General features: G+C 41.4%; 1 protein-coding gene across 2 annotated transcripts in view; it reads left to right on the top strand.

Moving 5' to 3' along the window:
* Positions 1-20,485, top strand: part of DYM (dymeclin) — a 1,389,654-nt gene that overhangs the window by 335,415 nt on the left and 1,033,754 nt on the right. For both annotated transcript variants that reach the window (XM_053701098.1, XM_053701099.1), the window contains exon 7: positions 9,641-9,766. In XM_053701098.1, the coding sequence (XP_053557073.1) occupies positions 9,641-9,766 (126 nt within the window). The remainder of the gene's footprint in view (positions 1-9,640; positions 9,767-20,485) is intronic.

Raw genomic sequence — 20,485 nt, 5'->3', positions numbered from 1 at the left:
ACCATCTCACTTTTTCTTTGTACTGGCAAAAGTAAATGTTCAGGGAGACACAATTTTTATGTTTTGCCCTTTTCCATTTTGCCTATTGTCTTCTTTTAATGCGAGGTCAAAATACTAGGAAGCAGTCAGTGCTATATATCCTGTTACTTATTACAAATGAATCTATGTGCTGCGCAGACACTGAGCTAAAAACTGGCATAATGCCAGGTGAGCTGCGCCAATCCACAGTTCCAGTTACGGCAGACTCATTTCGTATTTTACTAAACATGATGCTTATTCCATAATCTGACCTGTTTTCTTAGATAATGTGATTTTTTACAACAATTTTATTTAAATGCACCGATGCTTTTGTTGCACTGAAACGAAATGTACAATATTATCGTTTTACTGTTGAGAAAATATTGACTTAAAATTAGTTTAGCATCAGCCTGAAAATAAAATGTTTTTGTTGCCAGCAATATATTTAGTGTAAATATCTAAAAAAGCTGGAGCTCGGTCCTATCTAGTTCTTGTATTACATGAGTGTAGTTGAATGAAATAAACTGTTTCTCTACTTGCTTTGTTTTGGCAGTGTGAAATAATTTATTTATAACAAGTTGTTCCCCTTTAAAAACAAAAACACAAAGAAAACCTAAAAATTGTTGAATTTATAATGACATAGCTAATAGGAATGTAAAATTTGACTGTTTCATTAGCTGATGGCATTCAGCTCTTTTGGAGCCAGATTTCTTCTTTTGAAAGTGCAATACACTGCGATCTGTGCAAATCCACTTTCATAAGTAAAAATCCGGCTCAGAAAAGAGCTGAATGCCGCAACTGGCCGCCGACTTCCGCAATTGGCAGCTAACAAAACTGCCCAAATCACATCCCTAGTATCTAATATGTGAGGTTGTACACTTTATTTTGTTTAATGAACAAGTGACCTGAACTATTTAAAACCATCAGTTAAAGGAATGTGCAAACGGTATATGCTCTTGTGTGCATGTGTACAGGTGTACTTCGGAGATATTGGGGGAATGTGCAGAAGGTATATGCTCTGGTGTGCATGTGTACAGGTGTACCTCGGAGATATTGCGGGAATGTGCAGAAGGTATATGCTCTGGTGTGCATGTGTACAGGTGTACCTCGGAGATATTGCGGGAATGTGCAGAAGGTATATGCTCTGGTGTGCATGTGTACAGGTGTACCTCGGAGATATTGCGGGAATGTGCAGAAGGTATATGCTCTGGTGTGCATGTGTACAGGTGTACCTCGGAGATATTGCGGGAATGTGCAGAAGGTATATGCTCTGGTGTGCATGTGTACAGGTGTACCTCGGAGATATTGCGGGAATGTGCAGAAGGTATATGCTCTGGTGTGCATGTGTACAGGTGTACCTCGGAGATATTGCGGGAATGTGCAGAAGGTATATGCTCTGGTGTGCATGTGTACAGGTGTACCTCGGAGATATTGCGGGAATGTGCAGAAGGTTGCATGTGGTATCTTGTGGTATATTTGCTAGACTTTGCAGAGATAAAACATTAAAGGGACAGTATACTCCAATTTTCATATAACTGCATGTAACAGACACTACTGTAAAGAAGAATATGCACAGATCTAAAAATCCAGTATTAAACCTTTTAAGAACTTACTTAGAAGTTCCCAGTTTAGCACAGTTGATGAGGGAGTCTGGAACACCCACTGAAATTTGCTGGGTAAACAAAAAGAGCAGACACTACCCCCCTTCCCTGCTTATGAATAGACAGATAACTTAAACAGAAGCCTGCAGGAGTCTGTAAACTCATGTATACATCTGGTTAGGAGTCTGAAAATCAGTACAATGTTCTTAAAAAATTTGCAAAACTATGCATCTTTATAAAAACACTACCAGATGGGCTATATAAATGGATCATCTACAAAACATTTATGCAAAGAAAAATCTAATGTACAGTGTCCCATTACGGACCAGATAACAAGTAGAGCGCATAATATCGCTTTCGCTAAAGTGTTATTTGCACTCCACTTTGTAACACCAGCGTGCGCTGGTATTAAAAGTTGGGTGCAATGCGCACGCGCCTTGCGTTCACATTGCACGGAAGCTTTGCAATCACGAGAGCGCACTTCCATAGGCTTTGATGGAAGCCTCGTTCTCATGCCGTCATACACAACACAGAACCTAATCGCAGCGAAGGGGACGCCAGCCTGCTTGGCTGGGGAGCAGTCTGGGACTCATTAAAGACTCAGGGTCTATGAACTCGAGAAGAGTCTTCTCTGTTCCGATAAATATTGTAGTTGAAAGCGATTTCCAATGCTCTAATGGCCTGGCCTCAGTTGTCTTTAGCCCAGTTTATCAGATTCCAGTCGGACCACATCACCTCAGTGGCCTACATCAACCACCAGGAAAGTTCCTTGGCAATGAAGGAGGTGACACGGATTATTCAGTGGGCAGAAGCTCACAATTGTCTTCTATCTGCCATCCACATTTCAGGAGTTGACAACTAGGAAGCCGGATTTTCTGAGCAGACAGACCTTTTATCCCGGGGAGTGGGCTCTCCATCCGGAGGTGTTCTCCAGGTTAACCCTCAAGTGGGGGGTGCCGGAGTTGGATCTGATGGCGTCTCGTCAGAATGCCAAGCTTCCAAGGTACGGTTCAAGGTCAAGAGATCCTCAGGCCGCCCTGATAGATGCTCTGGCGGTTCCTTGGGATTTTGGTCTAGCATACCTGTTTCCTCTGTTTGCTCTCCTTCCACGAGTCATTGCTCGTATCAAGCAAGAGAGAGCACCTTTAATTCTAATAGCTCCTGCATGGCCTTGCAGGATCTGGTTTGCAGACCCAGTGAAGATACAGTTGTGCTCATAAGTTTACATATCCTGGCAGAATTTATGATTTCTTGGCCATTTTTCAGAGAATATGAATGATAACACACAAACTTTTCTTTCACTCATGGTTAGTGTTTAGCTGAAGCCATTTATTATCAATCAACTGTGTTTACTCTTTAAATCATAATGACAACAGAAACTACCCAAATGACCCTGATAAAAAGTTTACATACACTGGTGATTTTGGCCTGATAACATGCACGCAAGTTGACACAAAGGGGGTTGAATGGCTATTAAAGGTAACCATCCTCACCTGTTATCTGTTTTCTTGTAATTAGTGTGTGTGTATAAAAGGTCAATGAGTTTCTGGACTCCTGACAGACCCTTGCATCTTTCATCCAGTGCTGCACTGACGATTCTGGATTTTGAGTCATGGGGAAAGCAAAAGAATTGTCAAAGGATCTGCGGGAAAAGGTAGTTGAACTGTATAAAACAGGAAAGGGATATTAAAAGACATCCAAGGAATTGAGAATGCAAATCAGCAGTGTTCAAACTCTAATAAAGAAGTGGAAAATAAGGGGTTCTGTTGAAACCAAACCACGGTAAGGTAGACCAACTAAATTTTCATCCATAACTGCCAGGAAAGTTGTTCGGGATGCAAAGACAAACCCACAAATAACTTCAGGTGAAATACAGGATATGTGGTGTGGCTGTTTCAAGATGCACAAATAAGGAGGCACTTGAAGAAAGATGGGCTGCATGGTCGATTCGCCAGAAGGAAGCCATTACTATGCAAATGCCACAAAGTATCCCACTTACAATACACCAAACAGCACAGGGACAGGCCTCAAACCTTCTGACACAAAGTCATTTGGAGTGATGAGACCAAAATTGAGCTTTTTGGCCACAACCATAAATGCTACATTTGGAGAGGACTCAACCAGGCCTATGATGAAAGGTACACTATTCCTACTGTGAAACACGGAGGTGGATCGCTGATGTTTTGGGGATGTGTGAGCTACAAAGCCACAGGAAATTTTGTCAGAATTGATTTCAAGATGAATGCAGTATGTTATCAAACAGAACACCTCATTTTCCACTTCTTGATTAGAGTTTGAACACTGCTAATTTGCATTCTCAATTCCTTGGATGTCTTTTTATATCCCTTTCCGGTTTTATACAGTTCAATACCTTTTCACGCAGATACTTTGACAATTCTTTTTCTTTCCCCATGACTCAGAATCCAGAAACGTCAGTGCAGCACTGGATGAAAGATGCAAGGGTCTGTCAGGAGTCCAGAAACTCATTGACCTTTTAAACACACACACTAATTACAAGCAAACAGATCACAGGTGAGGATGGTTACCTTTAATAGCCATTCAACCCCCTTTGTGTCAACTTGTGTGCATGTTATCAGGCCAAAATCACCAGGGTATGTAAACTTTTGGGTAGTTTCTGATGTCAGAATTTAAAAAGAGTAAACACAGTTGACTGATAATAAATGGCTTCAGGCAAACACTAACCATGAGTGAAAGAAAAGTTTTTGTGTTATCATTCATATTCTCTGAAAAATGGGCAAGAAATCATAAATTCTGCCAGGGTATGCAAACTTATGAGCACAACTGTATAATCTCTTCCTCCTTGAAGCCAATGCATTCTGTAGATATTAAGTTGTTATCTCGGAAAGTTTTGTTTCTTATTGCTTTTTCTTCTGCTCGCAGAGTTTCTGAACTCTCGGCTCTGCAGTGCGATTCTCCTTACCTTATTTTTCATGTGGATAATACGGTTCTTCGTACTAAATTGGGGTTTCTCCTGAAGGTAGTTTCGGATAGAAATATTAATCAGGAAATTGTTGTTCCTTCCCTCTGTCCTAATCCTTCTTCTCAAAAGGAACGTCTGTTGCATAACTTGGATGTTGTACGCGCTCTAAATTTTGTCAGGAAAGAGTAGGGGTCAGAAGGCAAGTTCTACTTCTCTTTCCCTCTGACTGATACTTTTGCCTCGGCTGAGGCTTCTTTTGGGAAAAAGGTTCTTCAAGCGTTGGTGCCGTCGGTTTAGGCCTGCTGTCTTGTTTTCCCTCCTTGTTCATTCCGTGTCCTCTAGCTTGGGTATTGGTTTCCACTAGTAATTGGAATGACGTTGTGGACTCTCCATGTCTTAGGAAAGAAAACAAAATTTATGCTTACCTGATATATTTCTTTCCACGACCCCACCCTTAATTAGACAGTATTTCTCATGTTAAGTGTATCCAGTCCACGGATCATCAATTACTTGTGGGATATTCTCCTTCCCAACAGGAAGTTGCAAGAGGATCACCCACAGCAGAGCTGCTATATAGCTCCTCCCCTCACTGCCATATCCAGTCATTCTCTTGCAACTCTCAACAAAGATGGAGGTAGTAAGAGGAGAGTGGTGTATTATAGTTAGTTTTTTTCTTCAATCAAAAGTTTATTATTTTTAAATGGTACCGGAGCGTACTATTTTATCTCAGGCAGCATTTAGAAGAAGAATACTCCTGCGGTTTCTATGATCTTAACAGAAGTAACTAAGATCCACTGCCGTTCTCACATATTCTGAGGAGTGAGGTAACTTCAGAGGGGGAATGGCGTGCAGGTTATCCTGCAATAAGGTATGTGCAGTTAACATTTTTCTAGGGATGGAATTTGCTAGAAAATGCTGCTGATACCGGATTAATGTAAGTTAAGCCTAAATGCAGTGATTTAATAGCGACTGGTATCAGGCTTATTAACAGAGATACATACTCTTATAAAAGTGCAATATAAAACGTTTGCTGGCATGTTTAATCGTTTTTATATATGCTTGGTGATAAAACTTATTGGGGCCTAGTTTTTTTCCACATGGCTGCCTTGATTTTTGCCTAGAAACAGTTTCCTGAGGCTTTCCACTGTTGTAATATGAGTGGGAGGGGCCTATTTTAGTGCTTTTCTGCGCAGCTAAAATTACAGACAGAGACATTCAGCTTCCCTCTGCATGATACAGGACATCTCTGAAGGGCTCAAAAGGCTTCAAAAGTCGTGTTTGAGGAAGGTAACAGCCACAGTAGAGCTGTGGCAGTTGTGACTGGTTTTAAAAACGTTTTTGTCATTTGTTATTCCGTTTTTGGTATTAAGGGGTTAATCATCCATTTGCAAGTGGGTGCAATGCTCTGCTAACTTGTTACATACACTGTAAAAATTTCGTTAGTGTAACTGCCTTTTTTCACTGTTTGACATGCTTACCTGAGCAGAGGAAACGGTGGAAACACATAAGCCAGGTTGAAGAACCAAGGAGCTGCTAGAGCATCTATCAGCGTCGCTTCTGGGTCCCTGGACCTGGATCCGTAACAAGGAAGCTTGGCGTTCTGGCGAGACGCCATGAGATCCAGTTCTGGTTTGCCCCAACAATGGACCAATTGAGCAAACACCTCCGGTTGGAGCTCCCACTCCCCCGGATGAAAAGTCTGACGACTTAGAAAATCCGCCTCCCAGTTCTCTACGCCCGGGATATGGATCGCTGATAGGTGGCAAGAGTGAGTCTCTGCCCAGCGAATTATCTTGGAGACTTCCGACATCGCTAGGGAACTCCTGGTTCCCCCTTGATGATTGATGTAAGCCACAGTCGTGATGTTTATTGGGAGGAGTTTCTCCTCCTGTGTCCATGAATCCTGAGCCTTCAGGGAGTTCCAGACTGCACCCCAACCTAGAAGGCTGGCATCTGTTGTTACAATCGTCCAATCTGGTCTGCGAAAGGTCATACCCTTGGACAGGTGGACCCGAGATAACCACCAGAGAAGAGAATCTCTGGTTTCCTGATCCAGATTTAGTAGAGGGGACAAATCTGTGTAATCCCCATTCCACTGACTGAGCATGCATAATTGCAGCGGTCTGAGATGCAGGCGCGCAAATGGCACTATGTCCATCGCCGCTACCATTAAGCCGATTACTTCCATGCACTGAGCCAAGGCAGGGCGCAGAATGGAGTGAAGAACACGGCAAGCATTTACAGAATCTACAGAATCTATAAGAGTCCCTAAGAAGGAAACCCTTGTGAGAGGAGATAGAGAACTCTTTTCTTCGTTCACTTTCCACCCATGCGACCTCAGAAATGCCAGAACTATCTCTGTATTAGACTTGGCAATTTGAAAGCTTGACGCCTGTATCAGGATGTCGTCTAGATAAGGAGCCACCGCTATGCCTCGCGGTCTTAGAACCGCCAGAAGTCAGCCCAGAACCTTTGTAAAAATTCTTGGGGCTGTAGCCAACCCGAAGGGAAGAGCTACAAATTGGTAATGCCTGTCTAGAAAGGCAAACCTTGTGAATCGGAATGTGAAGGTAGGCATCCTTTAAGTCCACTGTGGTCATGTACTGACCCTCTTGGATCATGGGTAAGATGGTTCGAATAGTTTCCATCTTGAATGATGGAACTCTGAGGAATTTGTTTAAGATCTTTAGATCCAAAATTGGTCTGAAGGTTCCCTCTTTTTTGGGAACCACAAACAGATTTGAATAAAAACCCTGTCCTTGTTCCGTCCGCGGAACTGGACGGATCACTCCCATTACTATGAGGTCTTGCACGCAGCGTAGGAATGCCTCTTTTTTTATCTGGTTTGTAGATAATCTTGAAAGGTGAAATCTCCCTTGTGGAGGAGAAGCTTTGAAGTCCAGAAGATATCCCTGAGATATGATCTCCAACGCCCAGGGATCCTGAACATCTCTTGCCCATGCATGGGCGAAGAGAGAAAGTCTGCCCCCTACTAGATCCGTTTCCGTAGAGGGGGCCGTTCCTTCATGCGGTCTTGGAGGCAGCAGCAGGCTTTCTGGCCTGCTTGCCCTTGTTCCAGGACTGGTTAGATTTCCAGGCCTGCTTGGATTGAGCAAAAGTTCCCTCTTGTTTTGAAGCAGAGGAAGTTGATGCTGCACCTGCCTTGAAATTTCGAAAGGCACGAAAATTAGACTGTTTGGCCCTTGATTTGGCCCTGTCCTGAGGAAGGGTATGACCCTTACCTCCAGTAATGTCAGCAATAATTTCTTTCAAACCAGGCCCGAATAAGGTCTGCCCCTTGAAAGGAATGTTGAGTAATTTAGACTTTGAAGTCACGTCAGCTGACCAGGATTTAAGCCTTAGCGCCCTACGTGCCTGGATGGCGAATCCGGAATTCTTAGCCGTTAGTTTAGTCAAATGAACAATGGCATCAGAAACAAATGAGTTAGCTAGCTTAAGTGTTCTAAGCTTGTCAATGATTTCAGTCAATGGAGCTGTATGGATGGCCTCTTCCAGGGCCTCAAACCAGAACGCCGCCGCAGCAGTGACAGGCGCAATGCATGCAAAGGGGCTGTAAAATAAAACCTTGTTGAATAAACATTTTCTTAAGGTAACCCTCTAATTTTTTATCCATTGGATCTGAAAAAGCTCAACTGTCCTCAACCGGGATAGTGGTACGCTTTGCTAAAATAGAAACTGCTCCCTCCACCTTAGGGACCATCTGCCATAAGTCCCGTGTAGTGGCGTCTATTGGAAAAAAAATTCTAAATATAGGAGGGGGGGGGGGGGGAACGGCACACCGGGTCTATCCCACTCCTTATTAATAATTTCTGTAAACCTTTTAGGTATTGGAAAAACATCAGTACACACCGGCACTGCATAGTATTTATCCAGTCTACACAATTCCTCTGGCACTGCAATTGTGTCACAGTCATTCAGAGCAGCTAACACCTCCCCAAGCAATACACGGAGGTTCTCAAGCTTAAATTTAAAATTAGAAATCTCAGAATCAGGTTTCCCCGAGTCAGAGATGTCACCCACAGACTGAAGCTCTCCGTCCTCAGGTTCTGCATAATGTGACGCAGTATCAGACATGGCTCTTACAGCATCTACGCGCTCTGTATCTCATCTAACCCCAGAGCTATCGCCCTTGCCTCTTAATTCAGGCAATCTGGCTAATACCGCTGACAGGGTATTATCCATGATCGCAGCCATGTCCTGCAAAGTAATCGCTATGGGCGTCCCTGATGTACTTGGCGCCATATTAGCGTGAATCCCTTGAGCGGGAGGCAAAAGGTCCGACACGTGGGGAGAGTTAGTCGGCATAACTTCCCCCTCGACAGAACCCTCTGGTGACAATTCTTTTATAGATAAAGACTGATCTTTACTGTTTAAGGTGAAATCAATACATTTAGTACACATTCTCCTATGGGGCTCCACCATGGCTTTTAAACATAATGAACAAGTAGTTTCCTCTGTGTCAGACATGTTTGTACAGACTAGCAATGAGACTAGCAAGCTTGGAAAACACTTTAAACCAAGTTAACAAGCAATATAAAAAACGTTACTGCGCCTTTAAGAAAAACAAATTTTGTCAGACGCCCATAGAAACCTTAGCTCTTTAGGAAAATGCTAATTAATGTCATGACGCAACTGTGTCATTTTGAAATATGATGTCATGGTTTTGATGCTTGTGCCTAATTATAAGCATGTGAAATAGAGCTGCAGGAGTTTTCCTTATCAGCCAATGAGCAATATGTCCTTAGGGTTGCGTTGCAACACAAATATTACATTTCCTTTCAGTTTTAATATCACTTTAAATAGTTGTAACTTTGTTTTTGCAAGGAAAAAAATATATTTTACAGGTTTAACCTAATCGCTGCTAATACATTTCACATCCCTGTGCTAAGCTTATACTTTTTTAGTTCCTTCCTTTAGGAAATGCTCACAATGTTTTTTATATAAGTTCTATTATATATATTTTATATGATAAAGTCCAAGAATAATACTGTTCTTCTGTCACCAATGCAAGAAACCAATGCATTGTCTCAATAATAAATCATGTGTATCTTTATTACAGAGATATAACCTACAGCATCCTGCTTGAAGCGGTCACTGCCATGGTTGTGTTTCTGTCCTATCAGCTCTTCCGTAAAGACGTCATCAATGAAAGCATCATTCATAGATACCTAATGCATGGCCGGTGGTATGTACCCTGTGTTATGTATCATATAATACACTTCCACCAACTGTATTGCCTTAAAGGGACATACATACAAGCGTTAAGGTATTAAATCATTTTATTATTGTACTTGTTCTTTCATGTAACTGTGTTTAAGCCCTGCAAAGATTACGAGTTTTGCGTTACGGTTTTAACGCTGAAAAAATTGCCATTTCAGAGTAAAAACCTTAACACAGCTATTACGAGTCTTGTCGGTATAGCAATACCGCAAGCATTTTAGACTGTAACGCAATGTCAATCTCGCACTCAAAAAAATGACGTTTTTGCATGGGATTTCCACAGCGCCGGTATTACAGGTTGTGCGGTGAGGCTAAAATGCTTGTGTCACAGCCCTATACTGACCCGATCCGTTCTGCTCTTTGAGACCAGTAGTTATAAGTTTTGCTCGACAAAACTGTTACACAAAATTCATAACTAAATAGTTACAAATACACTAACACACATAAACTACCTATTAATCCCTATTCTGCCGCCCTCCCGCATTGAAAACACTATAATAAATTTATTAACCCCTAATCTGCCGCTCTCGTCATCGCCGCCACTAATAAGTTATTAACCCCTATTCCACCACTCCCTGACATCGCCACCACTAAATAAAGTTATTAACCCCTAAACCTCAGGCCTCCCACATCACCGCCACTAAATAAACCTATTAAACCCTAAACCACCAACCCCCCACTTTGCGAAAACTAAATTAAACTATTAACACCTAAACTTAACAACCCCCTAACTTTAAATTAAAATTACAATATTCCTATTTTAAAGTAAAAAAAACTTAAAATAAAAAAATTTAAAATAAAAACTTACCTTTGAAATAAAACCCCCCACTAAGTTTAAACTAACTTTTAACCTAACAACTATTATACTAGAATTAACAAAAACTACCAATTAAATAAACTAAATTACACATTAAAAAAAATATTTAACACTAATAAAAAATTTAAATCTAAGATTACAAAAAATACTAAATTACAAAAAATAACAAACGAAATTATCCAAAATAAAAACAATTACACCTAATCTAATAGCCCTATAAAAATAAAAAAGCCCCCCCCCCCAAAAAAAACAAACAAAAACTAGCCTACAATAAACTATCAATAGCCCTTAAAAGGGCCTTTTGCAGGGCATTGCCTAAAATACAAAGACCCCCCCAACAGTAAAATCCACAACCCTATTAACCCCCCAAAATAAAAAACCTAACTAACAAAAACCTACGTTATCCATTGCCCTGAAAAGGGCATTTAGCTCTTTTAAAAAAGCCCAAACCCTAATCTAAAAAAACAAACAAACCTAACACTAACCCCCGACGATCCATTTACAGTTTCTGATAGGGATATTGTAATTTTAATATAAAGTTAGGGGGTGATAAGTTTAGGGGTTATTAGGTTTATTTAGTGGCGGTGATGTGGGAGACCAGAGGTTTAGGGGTTAATAACTTTATTTAGTGGCGGCAGTGTCGAGGAGCTTGTGGAATAGGGCTTAATAGCTTTATTATAGTGGCGGTGATGTGGCAGAGCGGAATAGGGGTTAATAACTTTTATTAGTGGCTGCGATGTTGGGAGCGGCAGATTAGGGGTGTTTAGACTTGGGGTTTATGTTAGGGTGTTAGGTTTAAACTTAACTTTTTTCCCCATAGACATCAATGGGTTGCGTTATGGAGCTTTTCATTCCGCACTTCAGGTTTTTCTAACACCTTCTCCTCATTGATGTCTATGGGGAAAGCGTTCACGAGCACGTTAAAGCAGCCCTTGGATTTTGTGCGGTATGGAGCTCATTGCCACCATATCGCACGCACAAGGAGGCTTTTTAGAAACTTGTAATGGCAGCGCTATGGGGTGGGGGGGGTGGAATAACGCAACCCTCTATAGTCAGGGCCGGATTTACATCTCAGGTGCCTGTAGGCACAAAAACCTGAAGCGCCCCCCCCACCCCCCCACCCCCCCTAGAAAAAAGTGGAAAAAATGAGGACTTTTTTTTATTATTATTTAGGACAACTAAAAATAAATATTAGATGTAAAATTACATTTTCCCTTTTATGGAGATACACAAATACACACACCAATTGCAATATTTGTTGTAATGGAAGCTACACCAAAAATCAATATTCACTTGACTCAAATGGCCATACAATTTCTATTATGTATAACAAAAACAAATCATGTTAAACTTTTAATGCAAAATATTCTAAAGAAAACCCTATTTAAAGGGACATCAAATGTGACAGTTTGCTGGGCATTTTATTATTGCACTAGTGCTTGCAGAGAAGTGTGTTAGCCTCTTGCAAAAGAGTTAAACACATAGTCAATGTCAGTTCTGAGACAGCAATACACATCTGTGCAGACCCAGATGGGCTCATAGGACATGTTTATTGACAAGCCATTAGTGTATTGCTTTTCTGGAGATGACTTTGACTATGTGCTTAACATTTTGTTGGAGTCAAACACAGTTTTGTGTAAACAATAGCAATATTAAAACTAGCAGCATGCAAGCTCATCACCATCAACAACCTGTGCAGCCAGTGGAAGAAAATATAAAATGTAGGGAAAAAAATCTTGTAAACTCTGATATTTTTGGTACAAACACACACAGATGTTACATTTATTTTGTTCTGAAATATAAATATCATATGATGTTGCTCTCAAAGGAAAACATGGAATGTTGTAGATTATATGTAATCCAGGGGTCAACAAATGTGTTTAAAATTAGAATTTAGAAATTCAATGGGAGGGGTTTAGTTTTAATCTTTGCCCCTCTCTCCTTCATGGCTCCCTCAACTGCTGTAACATATTCCCAATGAAACACTCGACTTTGTAGGCACCTGGCAGCACAATTCTTACTAAAATAAATGCCCTCATAAAAAAAAAAAAAAAAAAAAAAAAATTTTTTTTTTTTTTTTTTTTTTTTTTTTATTATTGACAGGCAGGCGCCCCTCACTGCAAGGCGCCTGTAGGCACATGCCTACTGTGCCTAATGGGAAATCCGGCCCTGTCTATAGTGCAAAACTTGTAATCTAGGTGATAGGTATAGCTGCCTATAGAGCAGCAATGCACCACTGGGAGCTAGCTGAACATAGCCAATGACAGGAATCGTTTGTGTGTAGCCACTAATCACCTGTTGGTCCTCAGTAGTGCATCGCTGCTCCTGAGTCTAGCTAGATATGCTTTTCAACAAAGTATGCTAAGAGAACAAAGTTAACTTGATAATAGAAATACATTGAAAGTCTCTACAAGGAATTAGACTAGTTAATTTAACTGAAGTGTAAATAAGCTGATACTGTCAAAAGACTGGAGTCAGTGCCGATATCCTTGAGACAATTAGTGGTTCTATGAGAGAAACCAGTTATAACCCTGATGATATTGGAGAAAAAAACACACTTTAAAGGGCCCTGTTGGTTGAAAAATGACATGCTCTAATCCATTAAGACTATCGACCCTGCACATCTGTGTGTTTAACCCCTGTAAAAGGGGTTAAACATAAAGTACAAGTGCAGCTCTGGACCCGTGTTACACTAATTTCCGACTATTATGTCCCTTTAAGGATTAATTTCCCAGTAGTTAGACACTGGGGCCTATTTTCTATTGCTGTTGTATAAATCAGTGTTCATTGTTTACAACAGCAAGGGAAACTCTGCCTGTGTTGAGGAAAATTTGGGTCAGACACTTCTCTGTAATTTCACACGTAGTTTTGCCCCAGCAGAGCTTAGGCCAGAACAGTTGCACTAATTATTTGCACCTTCACATCAGTACCGGTACAAGGTAGTATGAGACTTTTCTGTAGGAGATGTACAAATGATGGGTTGTACAATACCTTGTACTGTTTCTGCAGACATTGAAGGCACATACTATAATAATGGCTGCTACATAATTTAGAGCCAAAGAAAAGTCATCTACCAATGATCCTGTAAGGGACCTTCACAATTTCACAGCCACTAAGTTAATGTAATTTAAGAAATGTGTGAGATTCTGCATTTTTAAGTTATGATTATTATCACTTACGTGCAGCCGCAGCGCTATAAACATATAGATGACGTATACAATGGTAATATTAGACCAGATACATTTGTAGAGAGCCCTCTCTGTTGCCAACTGTTGTAGATCACTTTAGGTTTGAGAATTATAATCGTATGTCTTCCTACTCTATTATTGTTGTTGTCTTGCCCTCCTTGGTAATACTTTTCAGTGAACAACACTCGCCCAAGGTATGTGGACACAACTGCCCACTCCCCTCGTTACCTGTATAAAGCTAACCCTCAAGCACCACCCCTTCCTCTTCCTAGTTCTGTCCAGCCACAAGTGGAGCTGGCAAACTCTACCCAAGCTGTGTTTCTGAGAATGTCCCTTTTTAGCAGTAATTTATGGCACCAGGGCATTTTTTATCTGCATTTATGCACCTAATATGTCTTTGTAAGCGTCTTCATCTGGAATTGCTGTGTGGGGCCACTATGTACTGTGATGTCACATGTGATGTTGTGGGGGTCTTGCCTGAAGGTCACTAAGTACTGTGATGTCACGTGTGATGTTGTGGGGGTCTTGCCTGAAGGTCACTAAGTACTGTGATGTCACGTGTGATGTTGTGGGGGTCTTGCCTGAAGGTCACTAAGTACTGTGATGTCACATGTGATGTTGTGGGGGTCTTGCCTGAAGGTCACTAAGTACTGTGATGTCACGTGTGATGTTGTGGGGGTCTTGCCTGAAGGTCACTAAGTACTGTGATGTCACGTGTGATGTTGTGGGGGTCTTGCCTGAAGGTCACTAAGTACTGTGATGTCACGTGTGATGTTGTGGGGGTCTTGCCTGAAGGTCACTAAGTACTGTGATGTCACGTGTGATGTTGTGGGGGTCTTGTCTGAAGGTCACTAAGTACTGTGATGTCACGTGTGATGTTGTGGGGGTCTTGCCTGAAGGTCACTAAGTACATGCTTGTGTGCTTTGAATTTAGCCTCAGCGTGGGCTTTTTTGTTGATCTAAAAGCTCTCCTATGCTATAGAGTCTTTCTCCATATGAAGATGTTGTTTGTGAGGAATACAGCCTCTGGATGTTTGGTGCCTGTTGTTCCTGTGTATTGTGCAGGCCTCTGCAGTTACATCTCATGGAACATTTACCTGCATATCTTTAAAGGGAAACTAAACCCAAATTGTTTTATTTCATGATTCAGCAATTTTAAGCAACTTTCCAATGTACTCCTATTATCAAGTATGTATTTGTTCTCTTGCTATCTTTATTTGAAAAGCAGGACTGTAAAGCTTAGGAGCCGGCCCATTTTAGATCCAGCGCCTTGGATAGCTCTTGCTAAATTGGTGGCTACATTTCAGTCTGGAAAACTGAAGAGTATCTAAGAATCTAAGAAATTAAGAACAATATGATTTCCCTCACATAAAAATGTGTTCTAAAAGTTCAATTCTAGACAAGTATTCAGGATCAGTGCGACGAGAACAAATAAAGGACAATGTATGCAATGTATTAACCCCTAAACCAGACTATTTCCATAGAATATAGGCAGAAGGTGAGTGAGTTTTGGATATTCTTGGAGTACTTTCCACAGGTACAGCTGTTGTAGAATTTTGGGGTTTTGAGTCAGACACTATACCTGACACAACCCATCTTTTTTGTAATTGCTTTGCAATCTGTTCACTGCTAAGTTTTATCAGGGAGGGCCAAGATGACTACAAATTAACACCAAAAATATTCTTCCTATGCCAGTTAGATGCTTGAAAGTAAGGGAGGAGATTAGGAGCTTGGTTGATTTAACCTGCAATAAAGGGCTGTAACAGTTATTATTGCACTGTTGTTTGCAAATGAATTAAACACATAGTTAAAGGCATCTACAGAGCAGTAGTGCACTACTTGGAGCTACCTGAACACATCTGGTGACCCAATGACAAAAAACAAGTATGTGTAGCCACCAATCAACAGCTAGCTCCCAGTACAGCATTGCTGCTGCTAAGGATATGTACATATTCTTTTCAGCAAAGATACCCAAGAAAACAAAGTGCGTTTGATAACAAAAGTGAATTTAAAAATTCCATGTTCTGCCTGAATCATGAAAGTATATTTTCTCTTGTAAGGTGTATCCAGTCTACGGATTCATCCATTACTTGTGGGATATTCTCCTTCCCAACAGGAAGCTGCAAGAGGACACCAACAGCAGAGCTGTCTATATAGCTCCTCCCCTAACTGCCACTCCCAGTCATTCTCTTGCAGCTCTCGACAAGAAAGGAAGTATCAAGAGATATGTGGTGAATTAGTGTAGTTTATCTTCAATCAAAAGTTTGTTATTTTTAAACGGTACCGGCGTTGTACTGTTTTTACCTCAGGCAGAAATTAGAAGAGTTCTGCCTGAGGTTTTTGATGATCTTAGCAGGTTGTAATTAAGGTCCACTGCTGTTCTCACACATAACTGAAGAGTATGGGAAAACTTCAGCTGGGGGAATGGCCGGCATGATTACCTGCTCTGAGGTATGTTCAGTATATTTTTTTCTAGAGAGATGATAAGGTCTAGAAAATGCTGACAGTGCCTGATATATTTAAGGTAAGCCTGATTACAGTGATTTAACAAACGACTGGGATCATGCTTGCAGTAAAGGGTAATATTCAAGTTTATTGCTCTTATTACTTAGTATGTAAAAAGTTTGCATGAGATATAAAAACATTTCTCCAACATAGGTGTGTCCGGTCCACGGCGTCATCCTTACTTGTGGGATATTCTCTTCCCCAACAGGAAATGGCAAAGAGCCCAGCAAAGCTGGTCACATGATCCCTCCTAGGCTCCGCCTACCCCAGTCATTCTCTTTGCCGTTGTACAGGCAACATCTCCACGGAGATGGCTTAGAGTTTTTTAGTGTTTAACTGTAGTTTTTATTATTCAATCAAGAGTTTGTTATTTTGAAATAGTGCTGGTATGTACTATTTACTCAGAAACAGAAAAGAGATGAAGATTTCTGTTTGTATGAGGAAAATGATTTTAGCAACCGTCACTAAAATCCATGGCTGTTCCACACAGGACTGTTGAGAGCAATTAACTTCAGTTGGGGGAACAGTGAGCAGTCTCTTGCTGCTTGAGGTATGACACATTCTAACAAGACGATGTAATGCTGGAAGCTGTCATTTTCCCTATGGGATCCGGTAAGCCATGTTTATTACGATTGTAAATAAGGGCTTCAAAAAGGGCTTATTAAGACTGTAGACTTTTTTTGGGCTAAATCGATTGATTATTAACACATATTTAGCCTTGAGGAATCATTTTATCTGGGTATTTTGATATAATAATATCGGCAGGCACTGTTTTAGACACCTTATTCTTTAGGGGCTTTCCCAAAGCATTGCAGATAAGGTGGTTTTACGTACTAAACCTGGTTTTCTTCCAAAAGTTGTTTCTAACAAAAACATTAACCAGGAGATTATCGTACCTTCTCTGTGTCCGAAACCAGTTTCAAAGAAGGAACGTTTGTTGCACAATTTGGATGTTGTTCGCGCTCTAAAATTCTATTTAGATGCTACAAAGGATTTTAGACAAACATCTTCCTTGTTTGTTGTTTATTCCGGTAAAAGGAGAGGTCAAAAAGCAACTTCTACCTCTCTCTCTTTTTGGATTAAAAGCATCATCAGATTGGCTTACGAGACTGCCGGACGGCAGCCTCCCGAAAGAATCACAGCTCATTCCACTAGGGCTGTGGCTTCCACATGGGCCTTCAAGAACGAGGCTTCTGTTGATCAGATATGTAGGGCAGCGACTTGGTCTTCACTGCACACTTTTACCAAATTTTACAAGTTTGATACTTTTGCTTCTTCTGAGGCTATTTTTGGGAGAAAGGTTTTGCAAGCCGTGGTGCCTTCCATTTAGGTGACCTGATTTGCTCCCTCCCTTCATCCGTGTCCTAAAGCTTTGGTATTGGTTCCCACAAGTAAGGATGACGCAGTGGACCGGACACACCTATGTTGGAGAAATTAGGTGTGTCCGGTCCACGGCGTCATCCTTACTTGTGGGATATTCTCTTCCCCAACAGGAAATGGCAAAGAGCCCAGCAAAGCTGGTCACATGATCCCTCCTAGGCTCCGCCTACCCCAGTCATTCTCTTTGCCGTTGTACAGGCAACATCTCCACGGAGATGGCTTAGAGTTTTTTAGTGTTTAACTGTAGTTTTTATTATTCAATCAAGAGTTTGTTATTTTGAAATAGTGCTGGTATGTACTATTTACTCAGAAACAGAAAAGAGATGAAGATTTCTGTTTGTATGAGGAAAATGATTTTAGCAACCGTAACTAAAATCCATGGCTGTTCCACACAGGACTGTTGAGAGCTATTAACTTCAGTTGGGGGAACAGTATGCAGTCTCTTGCTGCTTGAGGTATGACACATTCTAACAAGACGATGTAATGCTGGAAGCTGTCATTTTCCCTATGGGATCCGGTAAGCCATGTTTATTACGATCATAAATAAGGGCTTCACAAGGGCTTATTAAGACTGTAGACTTTTCTGGGCTAAATCGATTAATTATTAACACATATTTAGCCTTGAGGAATCATTTTATCTGGGTATTTTGATATAAGAATATCGGCAGGGCTTTCCCAAAGCATAAGCAGAGCCTCATTTTCGCGCCGGTGTGGCGCACTTGTTTTTGAGAGGCATGGCATGCAGTCGCATGTGTGAGGAGTTCTGATACTTAGAAAAGACTTTCTGAAGGCGTCATTTGGTATCGTATTCCCCTTTGGGCTTGGTTGGGTCTCAGCAAAGCAGATACCAGGGACTGTAAAGGGGTTAAAGTTTAAGACGGCTCCGGTTCCGTTATTTTAAGGGTTAAAGCTTCCAAATTTGGTGTGCAATACTTTTAAGGCTTTAAGACACTGTGGTGAAAATTTGGTGAATTTTGTACAATTCCTTCATGTTTTTTCGCAATTGCAGTAATAAAGTGTGTTCAGTTTAAAATTTAAAGTGACAGTAACGGTTTTATTTTAAAACGTTTTTTGTACTTTGTTATCAAGTTTATGCCTGTTTAACATGTCTGAACTACCAGATAGACTGTGTTCTGAATGTGGGGAAGCCAGAATTCCTATTCATTTAAATAAATGTGATTTATGTGATAATGACAATGATGCCCAAGATGATTCCTCAAGTGAGGGGAGTAAGCATGGTACTGCATCATTCCCTCCTTCGTCTACACGAGTCTTGCCCACTCAGGAGGCCCCTAGTACATCTAGCGCGCCAATACTCCTTACTATGCAACAATTAACGGCTGTAATGGATAATTCTGTCAAAAACATTTTAGCCCAAATGAACACTTGTCAGCGTAAGCGCGGCTGCTCTGTTTTAGATACTGAAGAGCATGGCAACGCTGATACTAATATCTCTGAAGGGCCCCTAACCCAGTCTGATGGGGCCAGGGAGGTTTTGTCTGAGGGAGAAATTACTGATTCAGGGAACATTTCTCAACAGGCTGAACCTGATGTGATTGCATTTAAATTTAAGTTGGAACATCTCCGCATTCTGCTTAAGGAGGTATTATCCACTCTGGATGATTGTGACAAGTTGGTCATCCCAGAGAAGCTATGTAAAATGGACAAGTTCCTAGAGGTGCCGGGGCTCCCAGAAGCTTTTCCTATACCCAAGCGGGTGGCGGACATTGTTAATAAAGAATGGGAAAGGCCCGGTATTCCTTTCATCCCTCCCCCCATATTTAAAAAATTGTTTCCTTTGGTCGACCCCAGAAAGGACTTATGGCAGACAGTCCCCAAGGTCGAGGGAGCGGTTTCCACTTTAAACAAGCGCACCACTATACCCATAGAGGATAGTTGTGCTTTCAAAGATCCTATGGATAAAAAATTAGAAGGTTTGCTTAAAAAGATGTTTGTTCAGCAGGGTTACCTTCTACAACCAATTGCATGCATTGTCCCTGTCGCTACAGCCGCATGTTTCTGGTTCGATGAGCTGATAAAGGCGGTCGATAGTGATTCTCCTCCTTATGAGGAGATTATGGACAGAATCAATGCTCTCAAATTGGCTAATTCTTTCACCCTAGACGCCACTTTGCAATTGGCTAGGTTAGCGGCTAAGAATTCTGGGTTTGCTATTGTGGCGCGCAGAGCGCTTTGGTTGAAATCTTGGTCGGCTGATGCGTCTTCCAAGAACAAGCTACTTAACATTCCTTTCAAGGGGAAAACGCTGTTTGGCCCTGACTTGAAAGAGATTATCTCGGATATCACTGGGGGTAAGGGCTACGCCCTTCCTCAGGATCGGCCTTTCAAGGCAAAAAATAAACCTAATTTTCGTCCCTTTCGTAGAAACGGACCAGCCCGAGGTGCTACGTCCTCTAAGCAAGAGGGTAATACTTCTCAAGCCAAGCCAGCTTGGAGACCAATGCAAGGCTGGAACAAGGGAAAGCAGGCCAAGAAACCTGCCACTGCTACCAAGACTGCATGAAATGTTGGCCCCCGATCCGGGACCGGATCTGGTGGGGGGCAGACTCTCTCTCTTCGCTCAGGCTTGGGCAAGAGATGTTCTGGATCCTTGGGCGCTAGAAATAGTCTCCCAAGGTTATCTTCTGGAATTCAAGGGACTTCCCCCAAGGGGGAGGTTCCACAGGTCTCAGTTGTCTTCAGACCACATAAAAAGACAGGCATTCTTACATTGTGTAGAAGACCTGTTAAAAATGGGAGTGATTCATCCTGTTCCATTAAGAGAACAAGGGAT

The sequence above is a fragment of the Bombina bombina genome, chromosome 2, assembly GCF_027579735.1.
Source record: "Bombina bombina isolate aBomBom1 chromosome 2, aBomBom1.pri, whole genome shotgun sequence".
In the NCBI taxonomy this organism is placed as follows: domain Eukaryota; kingdom Metazoa; phylum Chordata; class Amphibia; order Anura; family Bombinatoridae; genus Bombina; species Bombina bombina.
Note: the sequence above shows the minus strand (reverse complement) of the source record. Positions and strands in the feature narration are given on the sequence as shown.